This window comes from Camelus bactrianus, chromosome 13 (genome assembly GCF_048773025.1).
Source record: "Camelus bactrianus isolate YW-2024 breed Bactrian camel chromosome 13, ASM4877302v1, whole genome shotgun sequence".
NCBI lineage: Eukaryota > Metazoa > Chordata > Mammalia > Artiodactyla > Camelidae > Camelus > Camelus bactrianus.
Genome location: NC_133551.1, coordinates 14,986,989 through 15,001,484, shown reverse-complemented (window position 1 = coordinate 15,001,484; position 14,496 = coordinate 14,986,989). Strand labels below are relative to the sequence as shown.

Genomic DNA, 14,496 nt, shown 5'->3' with positions numbered 1-14,496 from the left:
GATAACTATATCCAAATAGTGGAAATGTGAAAGGATACATTTTACTGGGTTTACTGGATTACTGAACTATGCAGTTAATTATTCTAGTATTTCAACTGGAAACACAAGGGATAATAAAAAAAATCTAGATTATGATGACTTTAGGGGAGGAAAGAGGAGAAATCGCTAAATAAAGAAAACAATATGATTTTAAATTTCTGATCAAATAAGTAAGGTGGAAAATTGCATAAAATAAGAATCAACATCACTGCATCACCACTAGATGCACACAGAGAAAGTGTTCACTCAGTCTTTGCAGAATAGTGAGTCTGCAAAAGCAAAGGGAAAATGAATTTGGCAGCACCTACCTTGAGTTACCACCAAGCCTTACATGTTCCAAAGGTGGCTTAAGACATTTGATGAACTCAAAACACAGGTTGTGTAGCTCCTAAAATTTTACCTCTTTATGGTTCTTATTTACAAGCTTTTATATGTGTAAAAATGATATAAATGTTGAATAATATGGGTTATTAGATATAAAACATCCAACAGAATGTACTCATTGACAGTCCCTGGAAATCATAAACACAATTTCAAATTAACTATTAAAGAAATGATTGGCTTAATCTGAGCCAACGTCAAAGCTAAGAAAGTCAGCCAAAGTATCAGTGGTCTTAGCAAGGAGACACGTATGCATCAGAAATAAAGAGCAAAGAGATAGTCAATCTACTCACAGGAAGTCCTCGTTCCCCTGGTGGCCCAGCTTTTCCAGGGTTTCCTGCAGTGCCCTCTGCTCCATGGTATCCTTGCGTGCCTTTCGGCCCAGGTAGGCCTGGAAGTCCCTTGGTGATTAGAAATTACTTGGATTACAGAGAGATGCTGTACAGCAGTTTAAATGACAAATACCTCTATACTTATTGGGGAAGGGGATTACATTGTTAATATCCTGTCCCGGGATAAATTTTCCTGTTTCTTGGATTCCTTAATAATTTTCTATTTGGATTCAAGAGATCAGGTAACTGTCCTTAAAAGTTCCCTATGCAACAATGCCAAGCTAATCAACAATTTGCTGCGTAACCTTTTCAGCTTTAGTGTCATTTTCTGGTATTTCTCCTTGTGCCAGCCCATGCTTCATCCAGCTGTGGAGGAAAGATGAGCCATATGCACCTGTCAGGTTAGGATACAGGCTGTCATTCACCATCTCCAAAACTTCCTGTTATATTATTTTCCCCAGAAACAAATTACAGCTCTTTTGGTTGCCACTTTGAATTAGATAATTATATGACTGAGTAAAAGTCTTAACATTTTGTTTCTACTCTTGGGCAACTGGATTTAACCTGTAGGAATTGCTGCTCTGAATGTGCTTATAATTTATGCTCATTTTTCTCCACTTTTTCTGAACCAACACAGGCTACCCAAAGCAGGCCCTTGGCTAGGGGAGACGAGCAGGAAGTCTTTGCTAATAAGCTAGTCAACACATGTTTGCCTGGCCAGAGAGGAAACTGATGGCTAAGGTAAAATTAATCTTTGTTCTGTGATGAAAGGATTTACAAGTTCTTTTTCCCCTAAGATTTTCTGTTCCATTTGCCAGGAACATGAGAGGCCGGGTTCTTCAATTAAAATCCGGCTCAGGTTTTTTTTAATCGTGCTTGAAAATCTCTGACCTTTGTCACCATTTAGTCATGACTCCAAGTTCCCTACGTTTTAGAGGTTCACTCTCAGAGAGTAGTAGCGCGAGTCCACAGAGAGGGCCCCAGACACCGGAAAATAGCAGCCTTCAATTGCACGGACTTCCGTTTCCACGGCAAGCTTGGGTTTTGAGCTGACGGTCATATTTTGTCTCCTCTGTGTTCCAGCATGAGTTTAAACATTGTTTTGAAAACAAATCTGATTTATCCAACACTTGTCATAATTGGCCCCAAACTTTTTGCTCGCTGAAGTTGCCAACTCTATCTAGAAAGACGATAAAGATGAAAAAGGCCTGTTTTACTTACAGGAATGCCAGGTTTCCCAGAAAGACCAGGAGCTCCTTTTTTCCCCTTAGGACCCTAAAAATGAGAAGCACAGTTGTCAACTGAGTATAATAAACTCAGCTAAACAGAAGGCACAGAAAACGAGCCCCGAGCCCCGGACGCTCCAGCAAATACTGCCACTAACTAGGGCTTTCTCACTGGGACTGTCGTTCAGCTCTCCTGGGAGACATTTTCTGCCTCTGGAAATGAGGGAATTTGATGAGATAATCCATGAATTTCCACTTGGCTCCAAATTCTATGATTCAAGAATTTAAAATACGGTTCTAAAAGGGAACTGAATAGATTATTTAATAAAAGTCCCTGCTTCCAGGCAGGGCCTTTGCCTCCCCTTTGAAACTCATTAAATACTTAATTAATTCAGTAAATTATTAACTTAATTTGTTAACTATTACATATCAGGGATTCTGTTATGTGCTGGAAATGCTCCTGTTCACAAGGCACTTACAATACAGTGAGGGACATAAACCAATAACCTACAATGTGCTTATCTGGAACACAGAAAAGAACATACTGTGAATCAAAGAAAAGATATTTATTTCCCACAGAATTGTTTATTTTTCCATGTGTGAGATGTTCTAAATCATAACTGATCTAGCAGGAACTGGCCTGCCAGGATAGTTAGACGTCTGCCCTTGCAAATCATGCCATTGTTCTGATGATATCCTAAAATTATTTTAAGAAGAAAAATGTGGAAAAGAGTGACCTAGTTCACAAATGAGAAAAAGAAGCACACTGCCATTACGAGACACATTTCTCAAAAGTCATCAAAAAGTCTCAGGAACAGGATAATTCCACCCAAATGGGATGTTACACATGCTACTCAAATTTGAAGGTAATTGTGCCAAAGCTTCAACTTGACAACAATAACAAAATAGACAATTTCAGAAGATGCTGCATCTTCTGAAAATGAGCTCAAACATTTTAAGAAGAAATAGCATATGTAGCCACTAAGGAAAAGGGTATTTTCTGAAAGAGCTAAAAATCCGGTTTTGTTAGAATTTGATGATGGGGAGATACATGGATCAAGGGTTCTACCTCCAAGTTCAAAAACTGTTTTACTTGCTTTAAAAAGTTACTAGTGTAAAGTCTTCCAAAGGGAAGAAAACCAGAAAATGGGATAATTGGTAAACTAGCTTTAGTTGAAGTAAATATAATTTCTGGAGCATATGATCCCTATAATAAAATACATCTTTTAGAACACAATAAAGAAGTGAAAAAGTCAAAAAAAGACTATTTTAAATATTGAAAAAGTCTGATTTCAGTTATCTTGAATAGCACTAACTAAACAATATATATGTATGTTCATGTAAGACTGAAGCATTATTCTGTACACCAGAAAATTGACACAACATTGTAAACTGACTATACGTCAATAAAAGATATATATATACAAAAAGGTATATGAATCATGACAATATTTAAATATGTTAACCACTATTTTTTCCTTCACAAGTATTTCTCTTTATGCAAAGTGATAGATCTGTTTTAGACTTTTGATTTTCAAACTAGACTTTTTCTTAGCTTATGAATTTCAAAATAGTCCTCTGAAACTCATGGTGGGGTAATAGTTTGAAAATAATGTATTTTTTTAAATACAAAAGCCTGATGTCAAAATATTAAAAGTCTATCTTTGAGTATCAGAAACCAAGTTAATAAAGGATTCAAGTCATGAAATTTATGCCACAAAGACCATATTTAGAAGAATTATAATAATGTAAAAGACAGTTTTTCCTACCTAAGGGGATATAAAAATCTTCATGCTGGAGAAAGGTAAGAAGAAAAGCAAAGCTGTAAAGACACTGATGGGGGTCTCTGAGAAGAGACCTTGACACGACTCTGCCCTCAAGTCCTGGGGTGGGTAGAAACAATAATACCACGTAAGTTTGGGGATTTGGGCACAGAAATGATGGCTAGGGAGAGTAAAGGCCCCATTGAGATGTCCTAAGTTGCACTGAGTGTCAGCAACAGAGTAGAAATTTCTGCATGAAATATTTAGGCCAGTGGGTTGAGAAAGTCTGAGTCCTCCAAGCACCCAGCACAGTGTGGGAAGCAGCAGACTCCTATGTCCATGTGGCCAAGAACAGTAGCCTACGGCCCTTAGAGCCCCATCTGAGGAAACCTTGCACCTGAGTTGAGAAAAGAGCTGTACGAGCCAGCATGGCTCAGAGATCTTCTGCCAGGAGGGCCAAGGTAGATGCCAACTTGGTGGGATAATGGCAGAAGGGGGCCAAAAAGGACGATGTGCATTTTAGTGGATGCTGGCTGAAGACCAACGTCACTTCCTATTCCCCTCCCCTACCACTGACACTCAGAATGTAACTGCAAACTTGAAAAGAGAATGAATAGGGAAAACTCTAAATCAAATGCAGGATATTTGAGTGGATGGAGTTAAAGGCAGCCAATTGTCTAGATTTCCATCGGTTAGGTTTCTACCACCAGGCAGGACAGGCATTCAGGACAGAAGTCACGTTCCATTACAAGGAATATAAAGTTATACTTTCTGTATACCTGAGTTTATGGCTTACGGTTCAAGATATGCTACACATGTATGTGAGTATTTTATTCCAAACATTCAAATAATAAAATAAAAAGAAAGAGATTCACGTATCACAAATCGATTACATTTCGGGGTGACTATTATGTTGGGGGTTATTTCAGAACAGTTATATACTGTGCTCTAAAATCTATACATATGGGTCCAACAACATGAAAACTAGAACGTTACCACTAACTGGATGGGCATTAGGAAGCAGCTCTCAATAGAAAAACACTAAGAGAAAATTATGATTATGAAAATTATTTTTAAAGTTTACTTTCTTGCTTGTAATGGTCACTTGTGGCAAAATCCATCTACTGGACACAAAAATTGAGTATAACGAATAATAAAATAGTCTCTACTAAGGTGTTTAATTCAGGAAAGATTTCCTTATTCTAATTATTGTCGCCATAACTAAAAGGAAGTAGGCCAGTTGGAGAAACAACAGACACACAAGGCAGGTCTTAAATGCATCGAGATCAACAAAGTGTAGAACACTGGTACTTTTTTGAATTTGAGCATTAAAAAAATACCCTCGAATTTAGAATTGCTGGATAGTCTTATAACTAAATTATGAGCCAAACAATACTAATCTTACACAGAGGAGGTCTGTTCAGTAGGAAATTTAAGATTGGGCCAAAGACAAAGAACATATGTTGTCATATAAGGTGTTAGGAGATGATTAATTGAGTAAGGAAAAAAAAATTATCCTACCACCAAAGCCCAGAATTCAAATATAATAAAGCTAGAAGGATTCTCTGCTCTTTTCAAACTTAACTTACTCATATCACTTTATTTAAATATAAGTACCTCATAAATCAAGAAGCAGATTTTTCTATTCTCATAATAGGAAAGGTGAATGAATTTCATATGTAGTCTTCAGAGGATGTGGAAAATTTGTGCTTTTTCTTTTGTCTGCCTGGCTTTGAAAAACAGAGTAGCCTCCATGAAATCAGATCCGTTTAAACAGCTTTCCATTCATTGGGATTCTACTACTTCATAGATTACAAGAGAAAATAATGTAATTCTCTTGATAACAGAAATTTTTAAAGGTGCCCTTATAGTCCAAACACTCCTTTGTTTGACTTTTATTTAAATGAAGCTGAAGGACAGTCATCTCAACCCTCTGCTAGTTCTAACTTTGTTAGAGAGGGTAGCTTTAAAATGCAAACATAAGGGTGGGGGTACAGCTCAGTGGTATAGTGTGTGCTTAGCATGCATGAGGTCCTGGGTTCAAACCCCAGTACCTCCATTTAAATAATAAAAATTTTAAAATTAAAAAAAAATTTTAAAAATGCAGACATAGATTTAGAGAGTTAAGCAAGAATCATACTCTCTTTCTCTCTCTCTCTTTTTTTAACCAAAAAATTTCAGTTCACTAAAATCTGGAATTTTGTTTTGGGAGGAAAATAAGATTTTGGCTTGAGTCTCGGTATTTGAAAGCCATTATGGGATAGTTCACTGCATTTGCAATATAAAAGTCTTAAAAAATGTGGTGGTTTGCAACTGGCTTTGACTTGACCTGCTCCAAATTTTTCTTTATAGTTGTCCACAGTTTCAGGTCTGAAAGACCAATAAATGAATTAATTGGTTAAGTAAAAGTAATCATATTTTGCTTAATTTATAAGAGATTTTAAAGTAACAGAAAGCTGCTGTATAATAATGGGAGTCAGGAAATAAAGTTTCTAGTGTTGGTTGTCTTGCTAACTAGTTTTGTGATCTTAGGTAGCTCATAATCTCTCTGGGACTTAAACTTCTTCATCTGAAAAATTAGAGGGTTGTTCAAATGATCTTAAAGGGCCACTTCCAAATCTAAAAAACAAATTTAAAGCTTTTCAAAAGCAAGATGTCAGCAGTTGGACAGGATCCACCTGGCCATTCAAAATGTCCCTAGTGAATAACACATAGCCCGTGATTATTCTGGTAACAATTACTGCTATTTGAAATTCTAAGAGGCTTAACCGGGACTGTGTGCCAGCACTGCCCAAAGTGGGAAAAGAACTAGTCCCCCTGGGTCACACAGGCTTTAAACCAGGACTCCTCAGCCCCTTTCAGCTCCAGTCCCCGGGTGTCGACCATACAGGCTGGAGCTGCAGTTGCCTTAGGAGGAATATTTGATTTTCACTGATATTATTTTAACAGATACTAAGAAACATCCAAAAAACTTCTTCCTGAGATATGTCAAAAAGGAAAAGGGAAACACTGAGAATATGAAAATACTAATTGTAAAATACTAGAAATTTTAGGATCAACCCTTGGGAGAGCATTTGCATCCTTAGGCACTTAATGCAAATATCAGAAAGTCACATGAGGGCAGTGGCAGTGTTCTAGGTTCATGGCTTTTTCCACTACTTTTTCCAGTTTGGGTATTCAGAATTCTAAGTGAATGAGACAACTGTATTCTTTCTCTGCACTTTTTCTTGTTCAGGCTTGCCTTTATGGGATTTTTAAAGTTTATTATTTATTAGCTCTTAATTATTAAGGATCCTGACAGAGTTACTAGGTAGATGCCAAGACTGTTTAAAATGGCTTCTACATGAATGAAAATCTATTATCTGGTTCAATCCAATTTTGTTAGTTACTCACACAAATGGGAAACACAAGTATGGGTAAGGACAGCTTAACACATTAGGAGAGACATGGTCTCTAATTCATTACCTTTTCTCAATTCCCACCTAATTTATTATTAAAGTACAGTACATTTTCTTAAGAACTTAATTTTAGATCAATAGCACATGAAGTCAGCATGCCATGAAAAGTAGGGCAGCTATGAACTGATGGTACAAATCACAAATCCAGTTGTTACAGAAGGTTGAGGCACTATCTATCGATGTACAGGGAAAGAAATGGCTAAATTCAGTAAGTCCACAGATTTTTAGTTTGCTTAATAACAAATAATTGATTTGTGTTATGGAAAAAAAAAATCTTGTAAACCAGCTGTGAGTCTCTGTCGTACAGTCAAACTATTTCCACCCCTGCCTTACTGCAGCAACTAAATAAGGGCGACAAACACGTTTCTAGTCTGCAATGCTGGTTTTAAGGCTTGTTGGGAGTTCTGCTTGAAATCCCAAGGAAGGACAATTAGTTTGGGACAACTTTAGTCAATTTTCTTAAAGCCAGAGCAGGCTGCTGGTAAAGGGAAATTTGAATGGCAGTCAAAACACATGAATTAACCAATAATCATGTTTTAGTGCAATTATTAACAAGTACCCTGTTTAGAGGCCTGTGGTGACTCCTGCTCTGAAAGGATGGATGAGCATTTAAGTTACAATGAACAGCAACTCCCGGTGCCCCTGCTTTCTCAAGCCAGGGATAAATTTCAAATTGTTTTAAAGCAATTTCAACTTACTTCAGATCCTCTCTCTCCTTTAAGTCCTTGTTCACCCTGGTCACCTGGCTCACCCTTTAATAGGAACCAAAACAGAAATCACATATAAGGCAGAGACAAAATAAGATCTATTAACATTAATGTTTTTAAATGCCAGAATCACAAAGCATGCTTTCAAAACATACTGGGGGCCCTTGTTGTCCAGTGGCACCTCTTGGTCCTGGTGTACCCACATGACCCTATGAATGGAAAAGATTGTATTATTAGAGTAAATAAAGACATGTGACTTAGAGAACAAGGTAGTTATCACTTAAAGTGGTAGCAAATTGTTACAGAATTTAATTTAAATATTATAGAGATTATGATTCTCTCTCGGAAATAGTACTGAACATAATAGCCATCAGATATTATGATAACTGAGAAAGGGTATAGACTTCTGTTTCACTTTTTCCACATAGGTTAATATAGTGGGTTGAAGGATGGCCCACTGAAGCCAAAAGATGTCTATGCCCTAATCCCCAGAACCTGTGAATGTGATCTTACTTGGAAAAAGGATCTTTGCAGATGTCATTAAGTTCAGGATCTGAGAAGGAGATTATCCTAGATTATCCATGTTGGCCCTAAATCTGCTGACAAGTATCCTTGTAAGAGACACACAGAGACAGACAGATATAAGCAAAGAAGGTCATGTGAAGACAAAGGCAGAGATTGGAGTGGTGCAGCCTGAAGTAATGTGCCAGCCTCTAGCAGCTTGGAAGGAGCAGGGACAGATTCTCCCCTAGAGCTTACAGTGAGATCACCGCCCTACTGGTATCTTGCTTTTGGATTTCTGGCCTCTAGGACTGTGAGAGAATAAATTTCCACTGTTTTAAGCCACCTGGTTTGTGGCAATTTGTCACAGCAGGCTCAGGAAACTTAATACAGTAAATAAATGAATAGAGAGTTTGAGAACAAATTTCTTTTTTCAACCTTTTCCCACTGTGGAAGTGTACTTGTGGTCTCCATTTTTACAAACTCAAGTTCACAGCCATTTAGAGAGTAGATTTACTGGTCTGAAGACTGGGAGTCGTTACCATACATGCCAAGACATCAAGTGACTGTGACGTTCAGCGATCTGCCATCACCCCAGTTCTACTGAGAAGGGATGCTGACCTACCACATTTCCCTTGTCAAGTGTGTGAACAGAAACTAGCAACAACCCAGGGGCATGTCAGGTAAGTTACACAGGAAGCACTCCACATGTGATCTCTTTTATCCCCTTCCCTACTGTCCTCTCTTCACTTCAGATTCCTTTCTTCCTGTGTATTATAGAAAGAATGCCGCCGAATGCCGCCGGAAAGACAGTTATCAGGTCATCTCCTTTTTCTGGGCCAGGAGAAGAAAGGCCTACATACCTGAGGCTAACAATATTTATTCCCACAGAAAGATCAACTGAAGCCTTGTTTGCATTCTGCAAGGCAAATATTTATGGTTTTAAGATCCAACTTCCTGATAAAGGAAATGAATCCTGTTTAAGGGAGTGAGAGAGAGAAAGCTGCAAGAGAGAAAGGCTAATTTGGAAATCTTACTACATGGCCATAACTAAAGAGAAAACCGTTATCACCCACGACCCTTACCAACAGCACATGAGCAGAGTCAGCAAGAAACAGAATCAGGTCAGTCAAGATGGAGCTGCGTTCAAGCAAATATGACTGCGGGAGGTCGCTTACTCAGCAGGCTCAGGAGAGCAGGGATTGCTGAGAAGCTGGGATAACAGTGAAGAGACAGTAAGAACTGAATAAACGACAAAGTTCAAAACCATCGAGGCCTATTGTGGCTCCACCGCTACTCTTACCTGTAGTTAGAGACATTTTAATTTTAATTTTAATTTTTTTCCAGATGTACAATTTGATGAATTTTGATAGATGTATACACCTAGGAAACCATCCTTTTAGAATGATCATAGGAGAGCCACCTGCCTCTCATGGCTTTGTGATGTCTGGATACAAATCTCACAACAAAACAAACTTGTTTTCCAAGAGCTTCACTATAATTCCTCTGGTCCTTTCCACTCCAATAAAAATTAACAGACTATTTTTCTGCAGTGGCAAAAATTAAATATACTGTAGTAAATATTATTATTAAGTTACGTGGGCAAGATTATGGGAAGTGATTGATTTTTTTTTTCCTGATGATTTTAGTGATGGGATGTGTTGGATGGCCGAGGGGAGCTTGGAGAGGATTGTATATGGGAAGCGATGACAAGATGAAGTCTGAAGGATGCATGCTCCAGGCAGTAATGTAAAAGGAAAGCGTTTTGCAGAAGAAAGAGCGTGGGAGGCTAAATGGAGATTCATCTAACACAGCATGCTAAGTGGAGAATAAATTTGAGAGGGCTATGACTGGGGATAAGGAGTCTAGTTAGAAAAATATAAAAATAACTCAGGCAAAAAACGATGAAAGACTAAAGGAGGGCAAAGTGGAAAGATTCCAGATATATTTAAGGGGCCCAAAGCAGCAGCCAATTGAGTTTGAGAGGTGAGAGGGCAGAGAAAGGAAAGAGAGGAGGGAGGGAGAGGAGGGAGGGAGAGGAGAGAGGGAGAGAGAGAGAGCAAGAGAGACAGAGAGAGACAGAAAGAGGGAAGATTCATTTACTGGACATCTGGATGTCTTGTGAAACTCTTCACCAAACTAAGGACACAAAAAGTAGCAGATCAGATTTGGAGAGGACGCTGACACCGGTTTAGACACGCTGTGTCTGAGTTGCTGTGACGATGCCTAACAGCTGCTTGAATCTGCATGTCTGATGCTAAGGAGGGAAGGCCAAGTGAGCATTTAGTTCTTCTACTGTATGCAAAGAATTCTATGGCCTTTGCCAAACCAAAGTAAAAAGGAGTTGAAGCTAGATCATGATTTATTTACTGTATTTTTAGGGCTCATCGCACTCAAATTTAGCCTGATTTAATCTTGGGTATATGTGTTTCTGCTCATATCTTTAAAAAGTAAATACTGACAGTATAGTGCTCTTATTCAAACCATGTTCTCTGACTCTCTCAAGCCTCAGATTAATTTATCTTGACATATATGATGTATAGTTTACTGGATGACAACTACATCTGTTTTTATACTGATAAAGCACTCTTTTCTCTCTGAGTGATATCCATGGAATCAAGGAACGAGTTTGGGTTGCCTACTGTTAAATTCATGGCTCCTGGCCCACAGAAGACTCTAAAATGTATGCTAAATGACCAGAGATTTAATTATACATAACACATAAAATGTGTCATATAGAATAACGCCTAATAAATATTTACCGATAATGAGTAACACACTTGACTTTTATGATTCTCAGTTTCTTCCAGAGGAAAAAATAACAAAAAATGGTGAGAAGGATTACAAAATGTAACCAACTGTTTCAGCTGTTCATAGCCAAATGGAAGCAAAGTTTTCATTATTCATTCCATTTTTTTCTCCAAACATGAGTTCATCATAACTGTAAGAATATTTGTGAACATAAAAGTTTAAAAGCTTTGTGATTATTCAGCCATAAAAGGAATGAAGTATTGATATATTTTACAATATGGATGAACCCTGAAAAACTTATGTTAAGTGAAAGAAGCCAGACACAAGAGGCTATGTATTGAATGATTCTATTTGTATGATGTGTACAGAATAGATAAATCAAGAAGATAGAAGGCAGAGTAGTGGCTGCCAGAGGCTGGGTGAGATAGAGTGACTGGTTAGTGGGCATGGAGCTTCCTTTTCTGGGTGGTCAAAATTGTTCTGGAACTGAGTAGTGTGCGATTGTTGTACAATATTGCTAATGTACTAAATGTCTCTGAATTTTAGACTTTAAAATGAATAAAATGGTAAATTTCACATTATGTGCATTTTAGTACAATTTAAAAAAAAAAGCTTGGTGATAATGCTAACCATCAGTTTTCTAGAGTGAAATGATAGTATCTACAGTGCCCATATAGAAAAGCAAACAATTTAAAATATCACCTAAGGCTACAACAGAACACTCTAACTCTAAGTAAAACATGGTTCCCCTGGATGAATCAAACTTACGGTTGGGAAAATGTGCCAGGGGATAAGTGTGGGTATTTCATGACTTAGATGTCTAACCAATAAAATTACTGTGGTTGCCTGGTACTAAATGGATTTTTAAAATAAACCCATCAGTGAATGATCAAATGACTCCTAAAGCCTAAGAACATAGGATAGAGTAAGACAGAAAGAAAACGTGGCTCACACTAGTTCATCAAACATCCACAACTGAAAACTGTATCAGGAGTATTTATGGAATGAAGGAGGAGAAATCGATTCCATAGTGAGCCTAGGGGAAAGCTTTCCTCTCATGAAGGATTTTTGAAGAATATACGACTTTCCAGAATGAAAGGGGCAGGGTTTTCCTTCTTCTGACTAGGTGAAGACATTCTTTTCTTCTTCCAATAGAACAGTTAATTGTTTGTTTGCAAATAGACATGCTCGTTTAGCTACTGACTAGTTGGTAGAGGCCAAAAGAAGATGCTAAGAAGAACCTGATTTTCCTCAGAATGTGTGGAGAAATCATGCACAGAAAAAGCTAAAGAAGTTTAAGAAGGTTCTCAAATTATGCTGGAAGCAGTGGGTTTGCTTCTCAACCTAAAGAAAAGCTGATTTCAAGTAAATCTACTGAATTCCTTGGATTAGGAAGCACTGTAGAAACAAATGGTATATAAACTGGAGACAGAACATATACGATATATCTTCTAAAAATGGTTCTCTGAAAATAGGAAAAATGTAAGATGGCCACCCCATCAATTTCACAAACTTTTAGAACTACCTTGGACATTTGCTTCAAAGAGGGTTTTAGGAAGTGAGAGTTGATTTTTCAGATTTCAGGCTTACGAAAATCAGCTTATAAATGGTAATTATCTACCTACCAGCTTGTCCATTCAATCTGGCTACCTAAGTCTTCATTTTACACATAAGGACAAAAAAATTTTATATAATGAAAGGTATATATTGGATCAAATATCCCATCAATTCACTGTTAGAAATGAATTATGTTTATGTACATATTGTATACTAATTCGTACAGGGCTCAGAACAAGACAGTGTACTTTTAAGCTGAGGAGCTAAGATACCTGCATATTAAAAATACTTAAAGCATCAGCAACAGTAGATGGTAAAATATCTGTGATGAATAACTTCTGTTAACAGTAAATATTACAGGACGACAGAAGAGGGAAAGATTGTTGTTCGAGTGGGTCAGGAGAAAAGGGAGTCTGAATTAGATTATAAAGGATAGCTAGGATTTATGTAAGTAAAGATTACATTATTTTTTGAGTAGGCAGAGAATGTTGTGAGCAAAGGAACAAGACAGCAACTACAGGGAGAGAGTTAGCAAGTGACCATTTTGTTTAGCATGTGACATTATAAACAGAAAAGGAAGAGATATAGGGCAGGAATACAGAACATCCTTGACACAAATATTAATAAAAATGATGAAATACACTGATGGAAAAGACAAGAGTCTTACTCTCATGGATCTTATATTTTGTTGCAAGAACACAGACAAACCAAACCCCAAATGTATAAAAAGTTGGTAAGATAACGTAGATAGCATTAAACGTCATGAAGTAAACAGACCAGAGTAGTAAGATATAAAGTGACAGACAGAAAGGGCAGTTGGAGAGGGCCTCTGAGAGAGTAACATGTTGGCTGAGATCTGAATGATATGAAAGAAACAGCAACAGAAGGAGACGAAGATACTTTCAGAACAAAGGGAGAGAAAAAACAAAGAGCTAGGCTTCTTCCAGATCCAAAACATAAAACATTAACTCAATGATGCCTGTTTTCATGGGCAACTGATCAGAACCACAGAGAACCCTATTCAAAGTTCGAAGCAAGGGGTAAAATTTGCAGTAATTACCTTATATCCCTCTGCTCCGGGCTCTCCCCTCTCTCCTTGCTCCCCCCTTGGCCCCTACAGAGACCACAGGCAAAAACAATCAGTCTCACAGCTGGATCTAAGTATTTGTGAGTGCAGACAGATGGTAGTCAGTGTGAAACACTTTTTTCTCCAAAATATGAAACCAAATGGATAATAATTTCTTCAGTTCCACTAATTTCAAAAGATTGAATTTCAGTGATACCAAGAACATCATAAGCACTGAATTATTTAAAGGAAACTTCATAATGATTCTGCTAGAAAAAATACTGAAGAAATGAAGTGCAATTAAACAACATGAATTTTCAGATGAGCAAAGTATGTTATATATCAAAATAACTTGCATTTTTACTTAATGTAAAAATGACTGAAAAAATTTAAGCAGGATCATTCAGCCACTTAATTCCATTAGTTAGAAAATATTATATTTAATAATCTTTTTAAAAGTTTCTAAAAGCTAATCTTACTTTACTATTCATCAGAAATTCTATTGTTTATTATTTAATCTGTGAAATTTTAATTGTTAAGATATAAATTAACCTAATAAAAATTACACTTATTCATTTTAATCCTTAAGGTAGAAACTAATCTAATAAATTTGTACTTTTAACTATTTCTAAATATTCCTAGTATAAAATCTTTGATATGATAAACTGTTCAAATTATTTATTCTAAAATGCACTTGAAAAATTATCACATATTA

The 14,496-nt window shown here is 37.1% G+C and overlaps 1 protein-coding gene across 11 annotated transcripts in view; it reads right to left on the bottom strand.

Annotated features, from left to right (window-relative positions):
- Positions 1–14,496, bottom strand: part of COL24A1 (collagen type XXIV alpha 1 chain) — a 338,176-nt gene that overhangs the window by 62,776 nt on the left and 260,904 nt on the right. For all 11 annotated transcript variants that reach the window (XM_074376091.1, XM_074376094.1, XM_074376086.1 and 8 more), the window contains 5 exons: positions 13,776–13,829; positions 8,062–8,115; positions 7,898–7,951; positions 1,974–2,027; positions 714–821 (listed from right to left, as the gene is read on the bottom strand). In XM_074376091.1, the coding sequence (XP_074232192.1) occupies positions 714–821; positions 1,974–2,027; positions 7,898–7,951; positions 8,062–8,115; positions 13,776–13,829 (324 nt within the window). The remainder of the gene's footprint in view (positions 1–713; positions 822–1,973; positions 2,028–7,897; positions 7,952–8,061; positions 8,116–13,775; positions 13,830–14,496) is intronic.